Below are 14,385 nucleotides of genomic sequence, written 5' to 3' on the forward strand. Positions count from 1 at the left end.
CAATGAAATCTTTTTTTTATAATAGAGAAAATAACTGTTAGCTCATGCAAAAATCCACTGACGTAATTAAAAATACGCAAAAGTACTAACTAATCGCTTAGTTTAAATAATAATGTAATTACAAATAAATTAAATAGTTTAAATAAAAATGTAACTACAAATAAAGTGAATACTTTTTAAGAAATAATTTGCTAATGTAAGGCCTCTTGCACTAAACATGTTTCATTCATTTTGCAACCATTAAAAACTTTTGATGCATTTTTGGGAAAGAAAGCAAACTCTTGTACAGTAGTGGGAAAAATATTAGAATCAACTATTAAAAAACATAAAACGATGGTTTCATGAAAAATAATTTGTAAATTTTTTATATTGTTTAAATCAAACATTAATTAATGCACCTTTTAGTTCTAATAAAACTTTTGAACACTTTTTGGAGTACAATTTTTAATTTTTGGCCTTAGGCTATAGGTCATAGCCTATACATTGATATGCATATGGCCAAAATTTAAAAATTGTACAATAAATAAATTTTGAATCATATACATTATTATTTTTTAAAAACTATTTAAAGCAAAATTGATAAGATTATTTCATTAAATTCATCAGAAATAAATTGAATTTACATCTGGTGAACTTCTAGCCCATAAAAGATTTTGCAATAAAGTAATATTATTTAACTTGATTTGCTCTAAACAAGAGTTTGTGTTACTCCTTAACAAATTTTGGCGAATCTTAGCCTAATAGAGGTATTTGGCCTATTAATTATTTAGCAGTGGCTACTTGCTTGGTTCCGAAAAAAGAAAACCTGATGGGGTAAGACAAAAATTTACACATTTATTACAAATTTGTATATTTTAGACTTTATGCTCGCGATATTATATTTTTTATATTTCTCTACCATCAATATGTTATTTTTGAATAGTTATTTGTTACATTGTAGTTGTAAAATATAAATTTACTAAAAATTAAAAAAAAAGAGTAAGAAAATGGATATATCATATCATATATCATATGTTCAAAATAAAAAGAAGAACAAGTGTTTTTCTGCTGCTTGGTATGCACAAACTTTTTCACAAACTTAGTAAGAATAAAACATGTCAAAATAATAAAAATAAAAAATCACCACCAAATCATACTGTATAAAAAGTATTTAAATCATGAAAACTTGCCCAAAAATTAAAAAAATGTTGTTTTTTTTAGTCTATTTTTTTGTTTCTTTATAAAATTTATATAATATAATAAATATAATATAATAAATACTGTTTTTTCTTTGAGATTTATTAAATTGTAAATTTTATTTTACTATTATTGTTATTATAATTCCCGTTATTATTTTGATATTTTACATTATTATTATTTATTTATTATTAGTTTCATAATATCGACACGGCGCACAGTGGAAAATAGTACTTCAAAAACGTACTATGAATGTTTTTTGCTCAAATTTCAATTTCACTTCAAATTTCAATTTTTTGCAGAAATTATAATTTTATTAATTATTTAAATTAATTATTTTAATTTTTTTTAATATTTTAATAGTTAATCTTTACTATAATGTAGAGATTTCAGCAAATTTTATGTAAAAAGATAATTTTTGAAGCCCAACTGTTACATATTTTTGTAAATCTTCAATTGAAACTCATTTGCTTCATCACTTTAAAAGTTATTTTCTAGAAAACCTTTTATGAATAAGTGTTATACATTTAAATTAAAAGCATCATCTTATGGAGATTTTAGAACAAATTCATATTTTTGATTATATGGTTTTGTTTACTAATAATTAATTGAACTATAAAATGAGCCAGAAAATAAAAAAATCTTAAAGTTCACCGATAATTTGGGCAGTCACCCACGCTTACCCACGCATTTTTTTTATAATTGATTTGTAGCTTAGGTTTCTATATAATTGATTTATCAAAATCAACTGCGGATACGTGCGGATACCTTTCGGATACGTGCGGTTTCCGAAATTATCGGGAAAAAAGTGATAAAAGTAAAAAAAACAGAAAACCGCTTTTTATCGTGGTTTCAAATTTTGTTCTTTAATAACAATACCTTGGTATATGTTTTTTAATTTATTTTGGTATATGTTTTTTAATTTATTATCAATTTTTAATTGATACCATGGCATTCTTGTATTTCTGCACTCATTTTGTGGTGAATGTACATTGCCAATATATAAAGAGTTGAAACATTTATATCAGTAAAACAAATTCACAGTGGAAATTAAACCGACACGTTTGAATATTGAATATTATGTACGTTACTTTTGTAACTTGTTAAAATAACAACTTTTAAGTGTTTGAAATGTAAATTATTGCTTTCCTATATTGATGAAGAAAGGACAGTTGAGGCACTGTCAACAATTTTAAAAGAAAATTATCAATTTTCTGAGGCCGACTTGGGTTTCATCAATTCATTTTCATCATTTCATATACAAAGACACATTGTTCCGTCGTACAATAAACGATGGATACAAGCGTCACGGAAAAAGGAAGCTTTTTTTTTATCTAAGAACAGTGATAAGTTGGATTCTGAATATTGTGTATCTTTACCTAACTCAGAAGAGGCAATTGCCGACTCCAGGCCATCTACTTCTTTTGAAAAACGCGGAAGACGGTGCGTGTCTTATGGAGAATCGTCAGAATCCAGCAAAAAAAGAAAAATTCCATGTAACTTAAGGAATATGGATTCGAGCAAATCTTTAATACATATCTTCAGACGTTGCGTTCAATAGGAGAAGAAGCAGAAGCAAAACTTGTGGAATCATTAAGGATTGCTGATAAAGACAAAATAAAACTTAATATGGAGTTTTATGGAAAACGCAAGCCAGAAAAATGTGCTAACGGATGAAGAAGCGTGTTTATTGATTTAGATTTAACAAAAGCACAATATTTGTACATGAGGAAGGTGACAAATGAACGAAACAGTTCCATATTTCCACCATATTGTAAAATTCAAGAAATTAAACAGACCTGCTATCCACCATCTTCTGTAATAGAAATTACAAACACACATGGGAAAATTCTGGAACTGCAAGATTTATTGGATCACACCGAAGCTAGAATTTTGATCATAGATTCCGTGTACAGTATTGAATACTTTTATATAGGAAATGGGGCTGTAATGGTTCCTCTGGCCAAAGCCAATACAAGCAGAAACTTCCAGTGGAATCTGAATTTATTTTTGATGCAAGTTTGTTTATTAGTTCTTTGGTGCCCATCAAATTAATTGATAAAGTAACTGGCGCAGTTGTTTGGCAAAATCCGGCACCTTTATCTGTTCGTTTTTGTCGACCTATATGTATAGAATTTTGCAAAGAGACTTCTGAGATAACTAAAGCCATTGTAGATGAAATAAAAAGCCAAATAAACTCTTTGCGGCCGTCTATAATTAATAAAAACGATAAAGTGTACAAGTATAACATGAAATTTTTCTAACAATGATAGATGGAAAAGTGGCTCAGGCATTAACGGATACGCCTTCTGGGTCTACATTTACAATATGTGGAGCTACTCCACAGCAAATGAACGGTTTGACCAAAGTGGCTTCTAGGCCTAAAAAAAAAAATTCGTATCAATACGGATTGTCTACATTACATGTCTGGATTTGTTGTATCGAAATGATATTACATATTTCTTACAACCTTTTCTTTCCAAACATGGGCAGCCACAAGTGAAGAAAAGAAACATGGGCAGCCACAAGTGAAGAAAAGAAACATTGGCAGCCACAAGTGAAGAAGAGAAACGGCTAAAGCAAGAGAAAAAGATCTTTGTGCAGAAACGTTTTCGTGAGTTAGGGTTAATCATTGATAAAAATGATGGTAATACTGCTAGAAGATTTTTTTACAATGAAAGCTGCTCAGCTGAAATCACTGGAGTGGATGAAATCCGTACATCACCAGCATTAGAAAATCGTATAACAAAAATGTGCAAGAACTTGATGAAGATACTCTGCAGCTTTTGAAAGTCAACAAACTGATTTCAGGAACTGAAAGTCCCTATGTAGTTATGATATAGTACCTTTAATATACCTATACATTATTTCATAAGAACAACTATTTAAAAATTGTTATTAAGAAACTGTTTTAAATATTTCTATAATTAGTAAGTAAGTATTTTAAGTATTTTTGTCGTTTCTTATAACTTTAAGGTATTTTCATACATTTGTAAAGTATTATGTTAAAGTGTAAATAAAAATTTTTTTTGAAGTTTTTGATTTTTATTTTTTATTTTTAATTTTGTATTACAAAAAATTCTTATAAAAAGTATTTCATCAGAAGAAGAAGCGTCATATACTACTTTACATTTGTGCAAAATTTCAAATCTCCATTTTTACTAACAAAAAAGTTATCGATTTTTGGTCAGAAACACACCTTTATTTAATTCACTGTGCGACGTCATCACAATATTCACGATTAAGCAAGGTAAACTTAGCTGTTCGCAACTATCCGATATTAAACGCGATCAAAATGAAATTATTCAAAGTCTTATAAAAAGAATTGAATTATTAGAATCGAAAAAAGAAACCGAAAATAGTTCAGCTACGTTTTGGTCAAATCTTTATAACAAATATAAATCTGCAGAAAAAGCTATTGTTGTAAACTCAAATACCAAAACTAAGTTATCTGATCAGGAAGAGAAAAAAAAGCGTGAAAAGAACATTATCGCTTTTGGAATTCCGGAATCAAATAATTTAAATGAACTTGAAAAAAACAACGACGATAAAAAAATAATTGACCAGATATTTGAGGAAATTGGTTATGGCAATAAAAAATCTATTAAAATAATAAGATTAAAAAACAAAAAAGACTCAAAAACTCCTCCGCCCATTATTGCTGTACTTCCTGAAAACTGCGAACGCAATAAAATTTTACTTGCCACTAGGGAATTACGCAAGAACATAAAATGTACACATGTCTTCTTTAATCCAGATATGACACTCGCCGAAAAGAAAAACATAAAAAAAACCAAATACTCCTAGAAAATAAACCAAACTCACTCTATTGATGGTGCAATAGGCGCAAAGAAGTCATCAAACTCAATTTTAGTAAACAAAAAATATTTTAAAAATATAAAAAATTGGATTAATTTTCAAACCATTAAAAAAATTACTGAAATTAAATCCGTCAAAGCTATATACACAAACATCGACTCCCTATTAAATAAACGCGAAGAGCTCAAACAAATTGCAAACAATCTGAAACCCAAACTTAATTTTTTAACAGAAACTCTGACTAAAAATAAAAAAAATTGAAGTTAATGATCTCGAGTTTGCTATTGAAAATTACTTACAACATGCAAATCACAGCAATAGTTCTTATCAAAGAGGTTTAGCAATATTTATACATAGCAAACTAAAGTCATCCTTAATAAGCCTAGATATATTTTCATCTGAATCGCTCAGTTGTGAAACTACAACGAAAACTTCTAAGTTATTATTAAGTTTATATTACAGATCACCAAATAGTAACAATGAAAACACTAACTGCATAAATCAGCACATTGCCAAACTTTCAAACAAATATCCAAACATTCTTACTATTGGAGATTTTATCTACCCAGACATCAGCTGACAAAATCCAAAACAATCTTTTACAGTTGCTTCTAAATCAATTAATTTTACCGAAAATATTCGCGATTCTTTTTTAACCCAACATATTTCAAAAGCAACACACATCAGACAAAATCAAAATCCTTCTACAATTGACCTTTTATTTACTTCGGATGAAAACATGATTTCCTTTTTAACTCATCTAGCACCCATTGGCAAAAGTCATCATCAACTACTCTACTTTACTTTGCCGATTGAATCTATTACAAATAATCCGCCATACCATACAAAACATTTATACACAAAAAAGAACTACGACAAAACTAATGAAAACCTTACAAATATTAAACTCTGTCTAACATCCAACTCTGACCAAATATGGAGTATCTTTTTTAATAAACTTAAAACTAGTATCAACAATAATATACCAAAATCTAACTTTAAAAATATAAAACGCTCAAAATGGATTGACTTTCAAATAATCAATGAACTTAAACTTAAACGAGAGAAATATCGTCAATATATATTGAACAGAAATAAAGAAACATATAATGAGTACCGCATTTCACGAAACAAAACAAAAGCAGCGTGCAGAAAAGCAATTATTGAATTTGAAAAAAAACAGGCTCGAGACATCATAAAGCATTTTACTCGTACGTCAAATCAAAAAAGAAAAACAAAAAAGCATTCCTGACATCCAGTACAATAATATTGTTTCAACTACTGATATAGATAAAGCTCATCATTGTTTTTTTGTTAATACTTTTTCAAATAAAAAAATAACAGCAATACCATCATTTGATATAACATGTAAAAATGTAAATCCACTAACAAACAATATTGATCTAAGTCCAGAAATTATCAAAACATACCTCAAAAGACTAAACTCATCTAAATCACTAGGCCCTGATGCATTACACCCAATAATATTTAAGAAAACTTGCTTTCAAATGTTTAAACATCTATCTACTATTTTTAACAAAACCCTTGAGAGTGGATCAATACCCCGAATATGGAAAGACGCAATAATTACACCTATATTCAAAAAAGGAGACATTTCAAAAGCACTTAATTATAGACCTATCAGTATGACTTGTACTTCAATTAAAATCTTCAAAAAAATTATAAAAAATCATATTATGACACACCTGATTAACAATAACTTATTAAGTCCACACCAATATGGATTTCGTCCAGATCATTCCTACTTAACTAACCTTATAACTGTAATTAATTATTGGACATCATCACTTGATAATAATATTTCCATCGGCAACATTAATTTCGATTTTGAAAAAGTCTTTGACAAAGTTCCACATAAATTTCTTATTTCTAAATTTATAGCTTATGGTTTAAATGGATCAATACTATATTGGATTAAAATTTTTTTGAAAAACCGTAGACAAAGAGTTGTTGTTAATGGTAATTACTCAAACTGGGTATCCGTTAAAAGTGGAGTTCTCCAAGGCTCCGTCCTTTCAGCGTTACTTTTTATTTTGTATGTCAACGATATCCCTGAATTAATCAAATCAAAAGCTGCTCTTTTCGCTGACGATACCAAAATCCTCCGTTCTATTGAAAATACTCAATCTGCGCAAGAATTAGTTTTTAATCCAATATAGTATTGATCCATTTATACCATATGCTATAAGTTTAGAAATAAGAAATTTATGTGGAACTCTGTCAAAGGCTTTTTTAAAATCGAGATAAATGACATTGACGCTCTTGTTACATGGTCTCAAAAATTCGGAAAGAAATTTAACATTGATAAATGTTCTCTAAAGCACTTAGGACACAACAACAAATCCCATACTTATAATATGCATGATCCAGAAAAAAATGTAAAAGTAAACATTAAACCCACAAATTGCGAAAGAGATTTAGGTGTTTACATAAATTCGAACTTATAATTTTTCAAACACACAACTATTCAAGTCAACAAAGCCACACAAATAATAGGAATAATAAAAAGAACATTTACATCATACCCAAATTTATTATCCTTCAAAAAACTATTTTCAGCTCTAGCCCGCCCTCACCTAGAATACTGTGGATCAATCTGTAACCATGGACTTCTCAAAGACAAAAGGCAAATAGAAAATATGTTAAGAAGAGCTTCGAAACGAAACAATGGATTATATGATCTACCGTGTAAACAAAGATTTTTGGTGTTAAATATGACAACTGTAAAATACAGGCCACTTCGTGCAGACCTAATCAACGTCTATAAATGGTGCTGTATATAAACTAAAAAAACAATCTTCACGATTGTTTTTTTAGTTTATATACATTTTTTATATCACATTTTTCTCCAAGAGTAATAAATAAATGGAACTCTCTTCCTAATGACATTGCATCAGCGTTATCTCTAAAAACGTTTAAGCTTCTTGACAATCATCTAAAAAATGAATGGCTTCTTTATGACTAATCCACATTTTATTTTTTATTAGTCATACAAACTCTGTAATTGTCAAGTATTATATAATTAGGTTGACAGGCAATTTACGCCAACACAATTTATTGTAAAACCTTATTGTTAAAAAAAAATAAACTAGTTAAAATCTCAGATTTTTTTTGTACTTTCCAAACGTATTTAAATGTAGCAAAACGTAACCTAACATAAAAAATACTTTTTTTACTTGTATCTATTTAAAAAAAACTTAAACAAACATGTTTTAAACTGAGAAATCTGTAAAATTTGTAGACTATTCTAATATTTTTCACACCACTGTGGTCACACACTCTAATGAAAAAAAACTAAGCTCAAGTACAACAAAGTACTAGTTAAACGTAGAAAGATGTGCAATCATGATGGCATTAGCTAACTTTTTCAAATACGGAACTAAACACCATTTGAGGCAAATTAAAAGCGGTGACATAAATCATTTAAAAAAAGCATGATTTAACCATTCCAAAATGTATTTTTTATTCGCGAATAAGTTACTAATTTAACCATAAAATTAGATGTAAAGCTGTTAGCTGTGTCACACCATATGTAATACTGTTGTTTCACACCATATGTAATGCTATTGCGTCTTACCAAATGTCAACCTTAAATAATATTCGAGACATCAGATATTATTTAAGGTTGACATTTGGTAAGGTCAAACATGATAAATTAAATTTAAAAACGTATAACGCATCTAGTTTTTTTTTATAGTACTATATATACTTTCCTATAGTTTTAAAACTACCTGTATTTATAGATAAAAAAGGCTTTTACTTTCTAAGCATGACGATGATATAAAATGCATTACATTTTACGGATAATATAAAACTATTTCAGCTTTTTTTGATTTTTAGACTAGAACTTAAAAAAAACTGTAGAAAAAACAGTTTTGGTACTGGATTTTATAACATTTTTTCTTTACACGTTCAAAATTACTTACTAGATTTCTGCGGGTAAATAAGATCTTATTTTCAGATAAAAATTTGTATGAAGATAGAATATTGAATTGAATGATTTTAAATCTTCTTAACTCTTGGAAAAAATTTGTCAATTACAAAAAAGCCTTTAAAATTGGCTGGCCATCAATGTTAAGGCAAACAAAGACATACCATTTTTAAAACAGCCCGATGTATGCCCAGGAAAGATACTGCTTATTACGGAAAATCAGATCAAAGTTTGTTGGTCAAATCTTACTTGTTTACTTACTTGACTAAGAAAACAAAAATATATTCACTTACCATCAATTCCAAGAATTTAATAAATGGTTATTGTGTAACTAGTTTATTCTGAAAATTAGAAAATGCTTTTCAAATATGGAACCCATGTTTTATTAAAATTATTAAACTTAATCGAAAAAAATCGACAAAAAGCTACAAAATTGGCTACAAAAAAAAGAAGTCAGTTATGAGCAAAGACTTAGGGAAAAAATTTTACCAAGTTTATCTATTAATTGAGAAAAGGGTGCTTTTGATTAAGTTACGAACTTTATCAAAAGCTTTTAATACGACGAGAGTAGTAGCTCTTGCTTTACTGTTTCCATATAATGCACAAAGAACTTTTTTGTTATAACAAGTCAGCTATAGAACAAGACAATCGAAATCCGTGTTTATTGCCAGAGTGTAAATTGTTGAATTCTAGATGAGATATTAGAAATTCGATATTTAAAGAATTAGACGTTAATTAGAGAGACTGTTCTCTGGAATTATAAAAAATTGGAACCACTGATGCTATTTTCTGTCTGGCAGAAAAACAAGATTTATTAAAGAACTTTATAAATAGTTTAGAGAGTTTTGAAGAGATTTTGGAAGAACCCTTTTTAAGACTTTTGGAGATTCTACTATGTAATTCCATCAATTTTTGTTATAGTTATTTAACTGGTACATGTACCATTATTATTTTTTTATACCAAAAAAATATTGATTTGCTATTTAAAGCGTGGTTTAACTTGACTTATTCTTAGCGTTAAAATCGCAGCATTTTTTAAGGTATACTTTTTTAAAATAAGTAAGATAACTGACCACTGTAAGTTTGGACGTCCAGTCCGAGGAATATTAATCTTTACAAGTCAGAGTTTTTTTGAAACATAATTTATAAAAACTTGATAAAAATAATTGCAGACGCACAAAGAGAGAAAATCTCTATCAAAAGATAAAAAAAGATTTTATGAAGGGAACATTAGTAATTTGAAAATCATAAAAACTGTTTTTGGACTGTGTTATCAAATAAGATCTCTTCTAAATTGTCATTAAGTATCATTAATTTAAACAGTTATTTTCTTGTAAGGAAAGAATTATTCAATTGTTTCCTTGTAAATTAAGTAAATTTTTTTTTTGTTTTAATAGTTTTAATTAATAATTTTTTTAAGTATGTTAAGTGCTTGTAAGTATGTTAAGTGGATTGTTAAGTGATATAATATTTTGTAAGCATGTTAAGTGGATTGTTATCCAATATAAATTTGTGAAAAAAATGTGAATTTCCATCAGGCCAAATCAAGCAAAAATTCATGATGAAAATTAAAAGTTTGTGGGCTTGCTCTGTCTGAAAAATGTTTAAGAAAACTTACTTTTTTCCGAGCATATTGAATATGCCAACTGTACAAGATCATGATCAATATCAGAGATTCTTGGGTACCACAAAAACTATGTGAATCGTGCATTGCGCAGGAAACAAAAACGAGATGAAGTTGCATTCCCCTTTTCTTTTGATTTCAAATCAATACAAGGGAGACCTGAAACGATACGTATGATGTGTTGTTGCCAAATCTGCCAAACTGGTTTTTCAAAGCTGCAAGTAAAATATCTTCTTGAAGAGCAAACTGTCATTAAGAAAAAACCAAGTGTGAGTTGCAGCTAATGCCTCAGCCTTTTATGAAAAGGTTTGCTCAACCAATCCTATCAACTAAAATTCACGAAAACCCTTTAATCTTAAGCAGCAAAAGATGCCAAAACAGCCAAACAAATTGCATCTCGAGTTATTTCCAATAAAAAGTTATCTTCGAAAGGAACTGTTCAATTTGCTGAAACATTAGATGGGCCTCCACTTACAGTTATCCCCAATAAATGTTTATACTTAAATAATTTTTACATATATATTGAAATAAAGTCTTGACTATTAACAAATAAGACTTGATAGATTTCAGTAAGTATATTTTTTACACATTTCTAATCCTTATGAAAAAATAACTTAAAATTATAAATGGTCAATGCTTGAGTGTCTCTCACCTATACCATGCAAGGTGATGGAGAGAATTATTTTAGGTTGGATTATAAAACACCGTGCACAATCTAATATCAAAGTCTCAACTATATAGAAAATAAATAGATTTGTACAACACAAAGATCGCTTACAAACTTAAGCGATTAAATCCCGTAACATTATAACGAAAGCAGTTTATCATGAGCACCTAGTTGACATAATTTTAGATGACTTTGCCAAAGCATTCAATGCAATGTCACACAACAACTTCTTTGTAAAATTGATGCCAATAAAATTTGAGGCCAGCTATTTAACTGTGTTTCTAGTTGGTTAGCTAATGGACAACAATGAGTAATTGTTTTAGAATAAACGTTTGAGTGAAAAAGGCTGACGAGTGGCGTTCTTTAAGGATCAGTTTTTGCATCACTGCTATTTTTTTCTTCATCAATGACTTACCAAACTGCATTTATAAACATATCAAATTATACGCCAATGATGGCAAGATTTTATGAGTTATCGATGTCAATGAATTTTCCTATAACGATGAAAAACTGACATCGACAGCGCTGTAAATTGGTTGCACAATTGCCTTGTGAATTTTGACGTCAAGAAGTGTAAAGAAAAGCAAGTTAGTTGTCACAAAAATTAATTAATAACACCATGGTTGACATCGACTGTAATGGATGCAATCTAGTTTCAACATGCATTGAGCGTGACCTTTGTGTATTAAAATCTAACAAGGCTTTCACATTCTCAAAGAACGCAGTGACCTTATACTACAATACAAAATTGCTTATCATTTACAATTAAAGTTTAAAAACTTTAAAAACTGTTTTTTTTTAAGATTCTCATTCTTCTGGTTGAAAGATCAAGAACAGGTAAAAATTAAAGCTTGTGAAATAGAAGACAACTTTATGGAAAATATTTTGCATGTTAATAGTTTAAAAGAGCCTTCATTTTTTACTTGTGGAAACAATTTAGGGTTTTTCAACCAACTATTCTCAAAGATTCTTTAGCATATTGTCCGATCTATATGCATTCTAATTCTAATTTAGCTTGTAAAAAAGAAAAAAAAAAGAGTTTTTCAATATTAAATTCACTGAGTCTGTTTATTAATACTAACCAGTGAATGTGTTGCAAAAGTGTTATTAATCCAGATGGATTTTTTGAAAATATGGATGTTAACTAACAGTATTAGAAATAAAAAAAACAGTCATTAATTTGTATTTTTGTACATGCTTTTAATTTAAAACTATGCATGTTATAGGGGCGCCTAGTTGCTGCTATGTCCCGAGCGTCATGAAAGCTCTCGGCGGCTCAGTGTGCTGCAGCAACTTGTCGATACAAATGGTTCTCAACATCGTTCACGTAATTGAAGCATTTTGTGAACTATACATAAGTAACGCCGATTTTAAAAGGTTCTACTTAATAATAGCTGGTGCAAGCATTACACCTAAAATACACATTTTCTTCTACTAAATCAACAGTCACAAAAGAATAAATCTTAAGTGAACTGAACTGTCGAAACTACTAATCAAGCCAAAACTACTAATCAGGATTTTTATCAACATTGGTCAAGGTATGAGCGAGACAATAATAGATAACAAAGAAAGGGCTACATAATCAATCTAAGCAGTAAGTATCTTTAAAAAAACTGCATAATTTAAGTTATTGGAGATTAAACAAGATAAATTAATAGCTTACAGTTTATTGTGCTTACAGTTTATCGTGCTTACAGTTTATCGTGAACATTTCCACTATCTTAATCTTATTAATGATATTAAAAAAATATGAGTTTTTACATTTAAAAAAGTATTGTAGAGTATTTGTACTAAAAAAAGGTATATTGAGCAGGTAAATCTATTATTAAGTTTTGGTGAAGAAAATTAAAGAACATATCTTAAAATGTAATCATATGTAATATAAATGTAATATATATTTTATGTTAATACAGGGTAAAAAAGAGGGTTTAAACGTTTAATTTTCATATAATTTTGAAATTAATCTTAAATTAATTTCAAGAAATTAATTTAAGATTAATAAATACGAGATTTAATAAAAAATTTGTTAGCAAAGAAGTAAGGTTACATAGCACAAGGAGGCTCAAGCAAAAACTTATTGGAAGAGTCATACGTCCATACAACTCTACATCTTTAACCGCAACTGATAAAAGTTAAGAAGTAGCTTTTCATAATCATCACCATTTATGTCTTTTTATTTTTTGTCTACTTGTCAATTTCCTTCTGTGACAAAAAGAGTACTTTTTCAACCAAGGCTGTTTAGAAGTAATCGAAATTATTTTTTTTCGATATAAAACTTCTTTCGATTGATTTCAACAAAAACTTTTTTATGTTTTATTAAAAACAAAAAATTTCAAAAAATTTCGTTTTTAATAAAACATAAAAAACAAACATTTAAACACTTTGTTAAATATTGCGCAAACAAAATTCGACTTACTCTGGTACCAACAGGAGTTAATGTTGTAATATTAATTGCATATTTTATCTTCTCTGTAACAGAACCAGTATTGTTATGAAGAGACATTAATTATTGAAAAGTATTTTATAGCAATGCAATAGTTGTTCAATAGAAATACTATTTAAAATATTTAATAACATTTGCTTTTTACATTTTTTAGTTAAACAAAAACCGCTGAGATAAAAAAGCAACTATTTTTTTGTTCATAAAAGTGGCATAACAAAACAATAAATTTTTTCTTGAGGTTTTAATTTCCAATAACGGAAACCCGTTTTAAAATTTTTACTTGTTAAATTAATTTAAACGGTTTTTCAAGAATCAAATTCAAAATACTTTGAACAGTTTATTTTATTTAAAAAAAACAAAAACAGTCATGAAAAGTTTCATTAAAAAAAAATAATAATAAAAAAAAGCAAACAAACATGTAAAAATAAATAAAACAATTAGATAACTAGATAATATTATTGCTGCAAAAACAATGTTAAGAAATTTATATTTGATGCACTGAATATTTGGATAAGGCCTGGGTTTTCGGTTTTTAAGCGGCTGGTAATCCTACACTGCACAACTCAGAAAAAAATTACGCTTGGTTTCTGTTGCGTGTTTAAAATAGAGATGGGAATCGAACCCTTTTTTTAAAGTTCGGGTCCGGTTCGGTTATATCTAATGTTCGAGTTCGGTTCAGTTCGGTCTTAAGCACAGTTCGGGTT

At 28.5% G+C, this 14,385-nt stretch overlaps 1 protein-coding gene across 1 annotated transcript in view; it reads right to left on the minus strand.

Annotated features, from left to right (window-relative positions):
• The window catches only part of LOC105846455 (uncharacterized), a 38,529-nt gene extending 24,720 nt beyond the window's left edge, over nucleotides 1-13,809 (minus strand). The window contains exon 1 of the mRNA XM_065817244.1: nucleotides 13,655-13,809. Within this exon, the coding sequence (XP_065673316.1) occupies nucleotides 13,655-13,741 (87 nt within the window). The 5' untranslated portion in view covers nucleotides 13,742-13,809. The remainder of the gene's footprint in view (nucleotides 1-13,654) is intronic.
• Between the last annotated feature and the right edge of the window lie 576 nt (nucleotides 13,810-14,385).

The sequence above is a fragment of the Hydra vulgaris genome, chromosome 14, assembly GCF_038396675.1.
Source record: "Hydra vulgaris chromosome 14, alternate assembly HydraT2T_AEP".
Classification (NCBI taxonomy): domain Eukaryota; kingdom Metazoa; phylum Cnidaria; class Hydrozoa; order Anthoathecata; family Hydridae; genus Hydra; species Hydra vulgaris.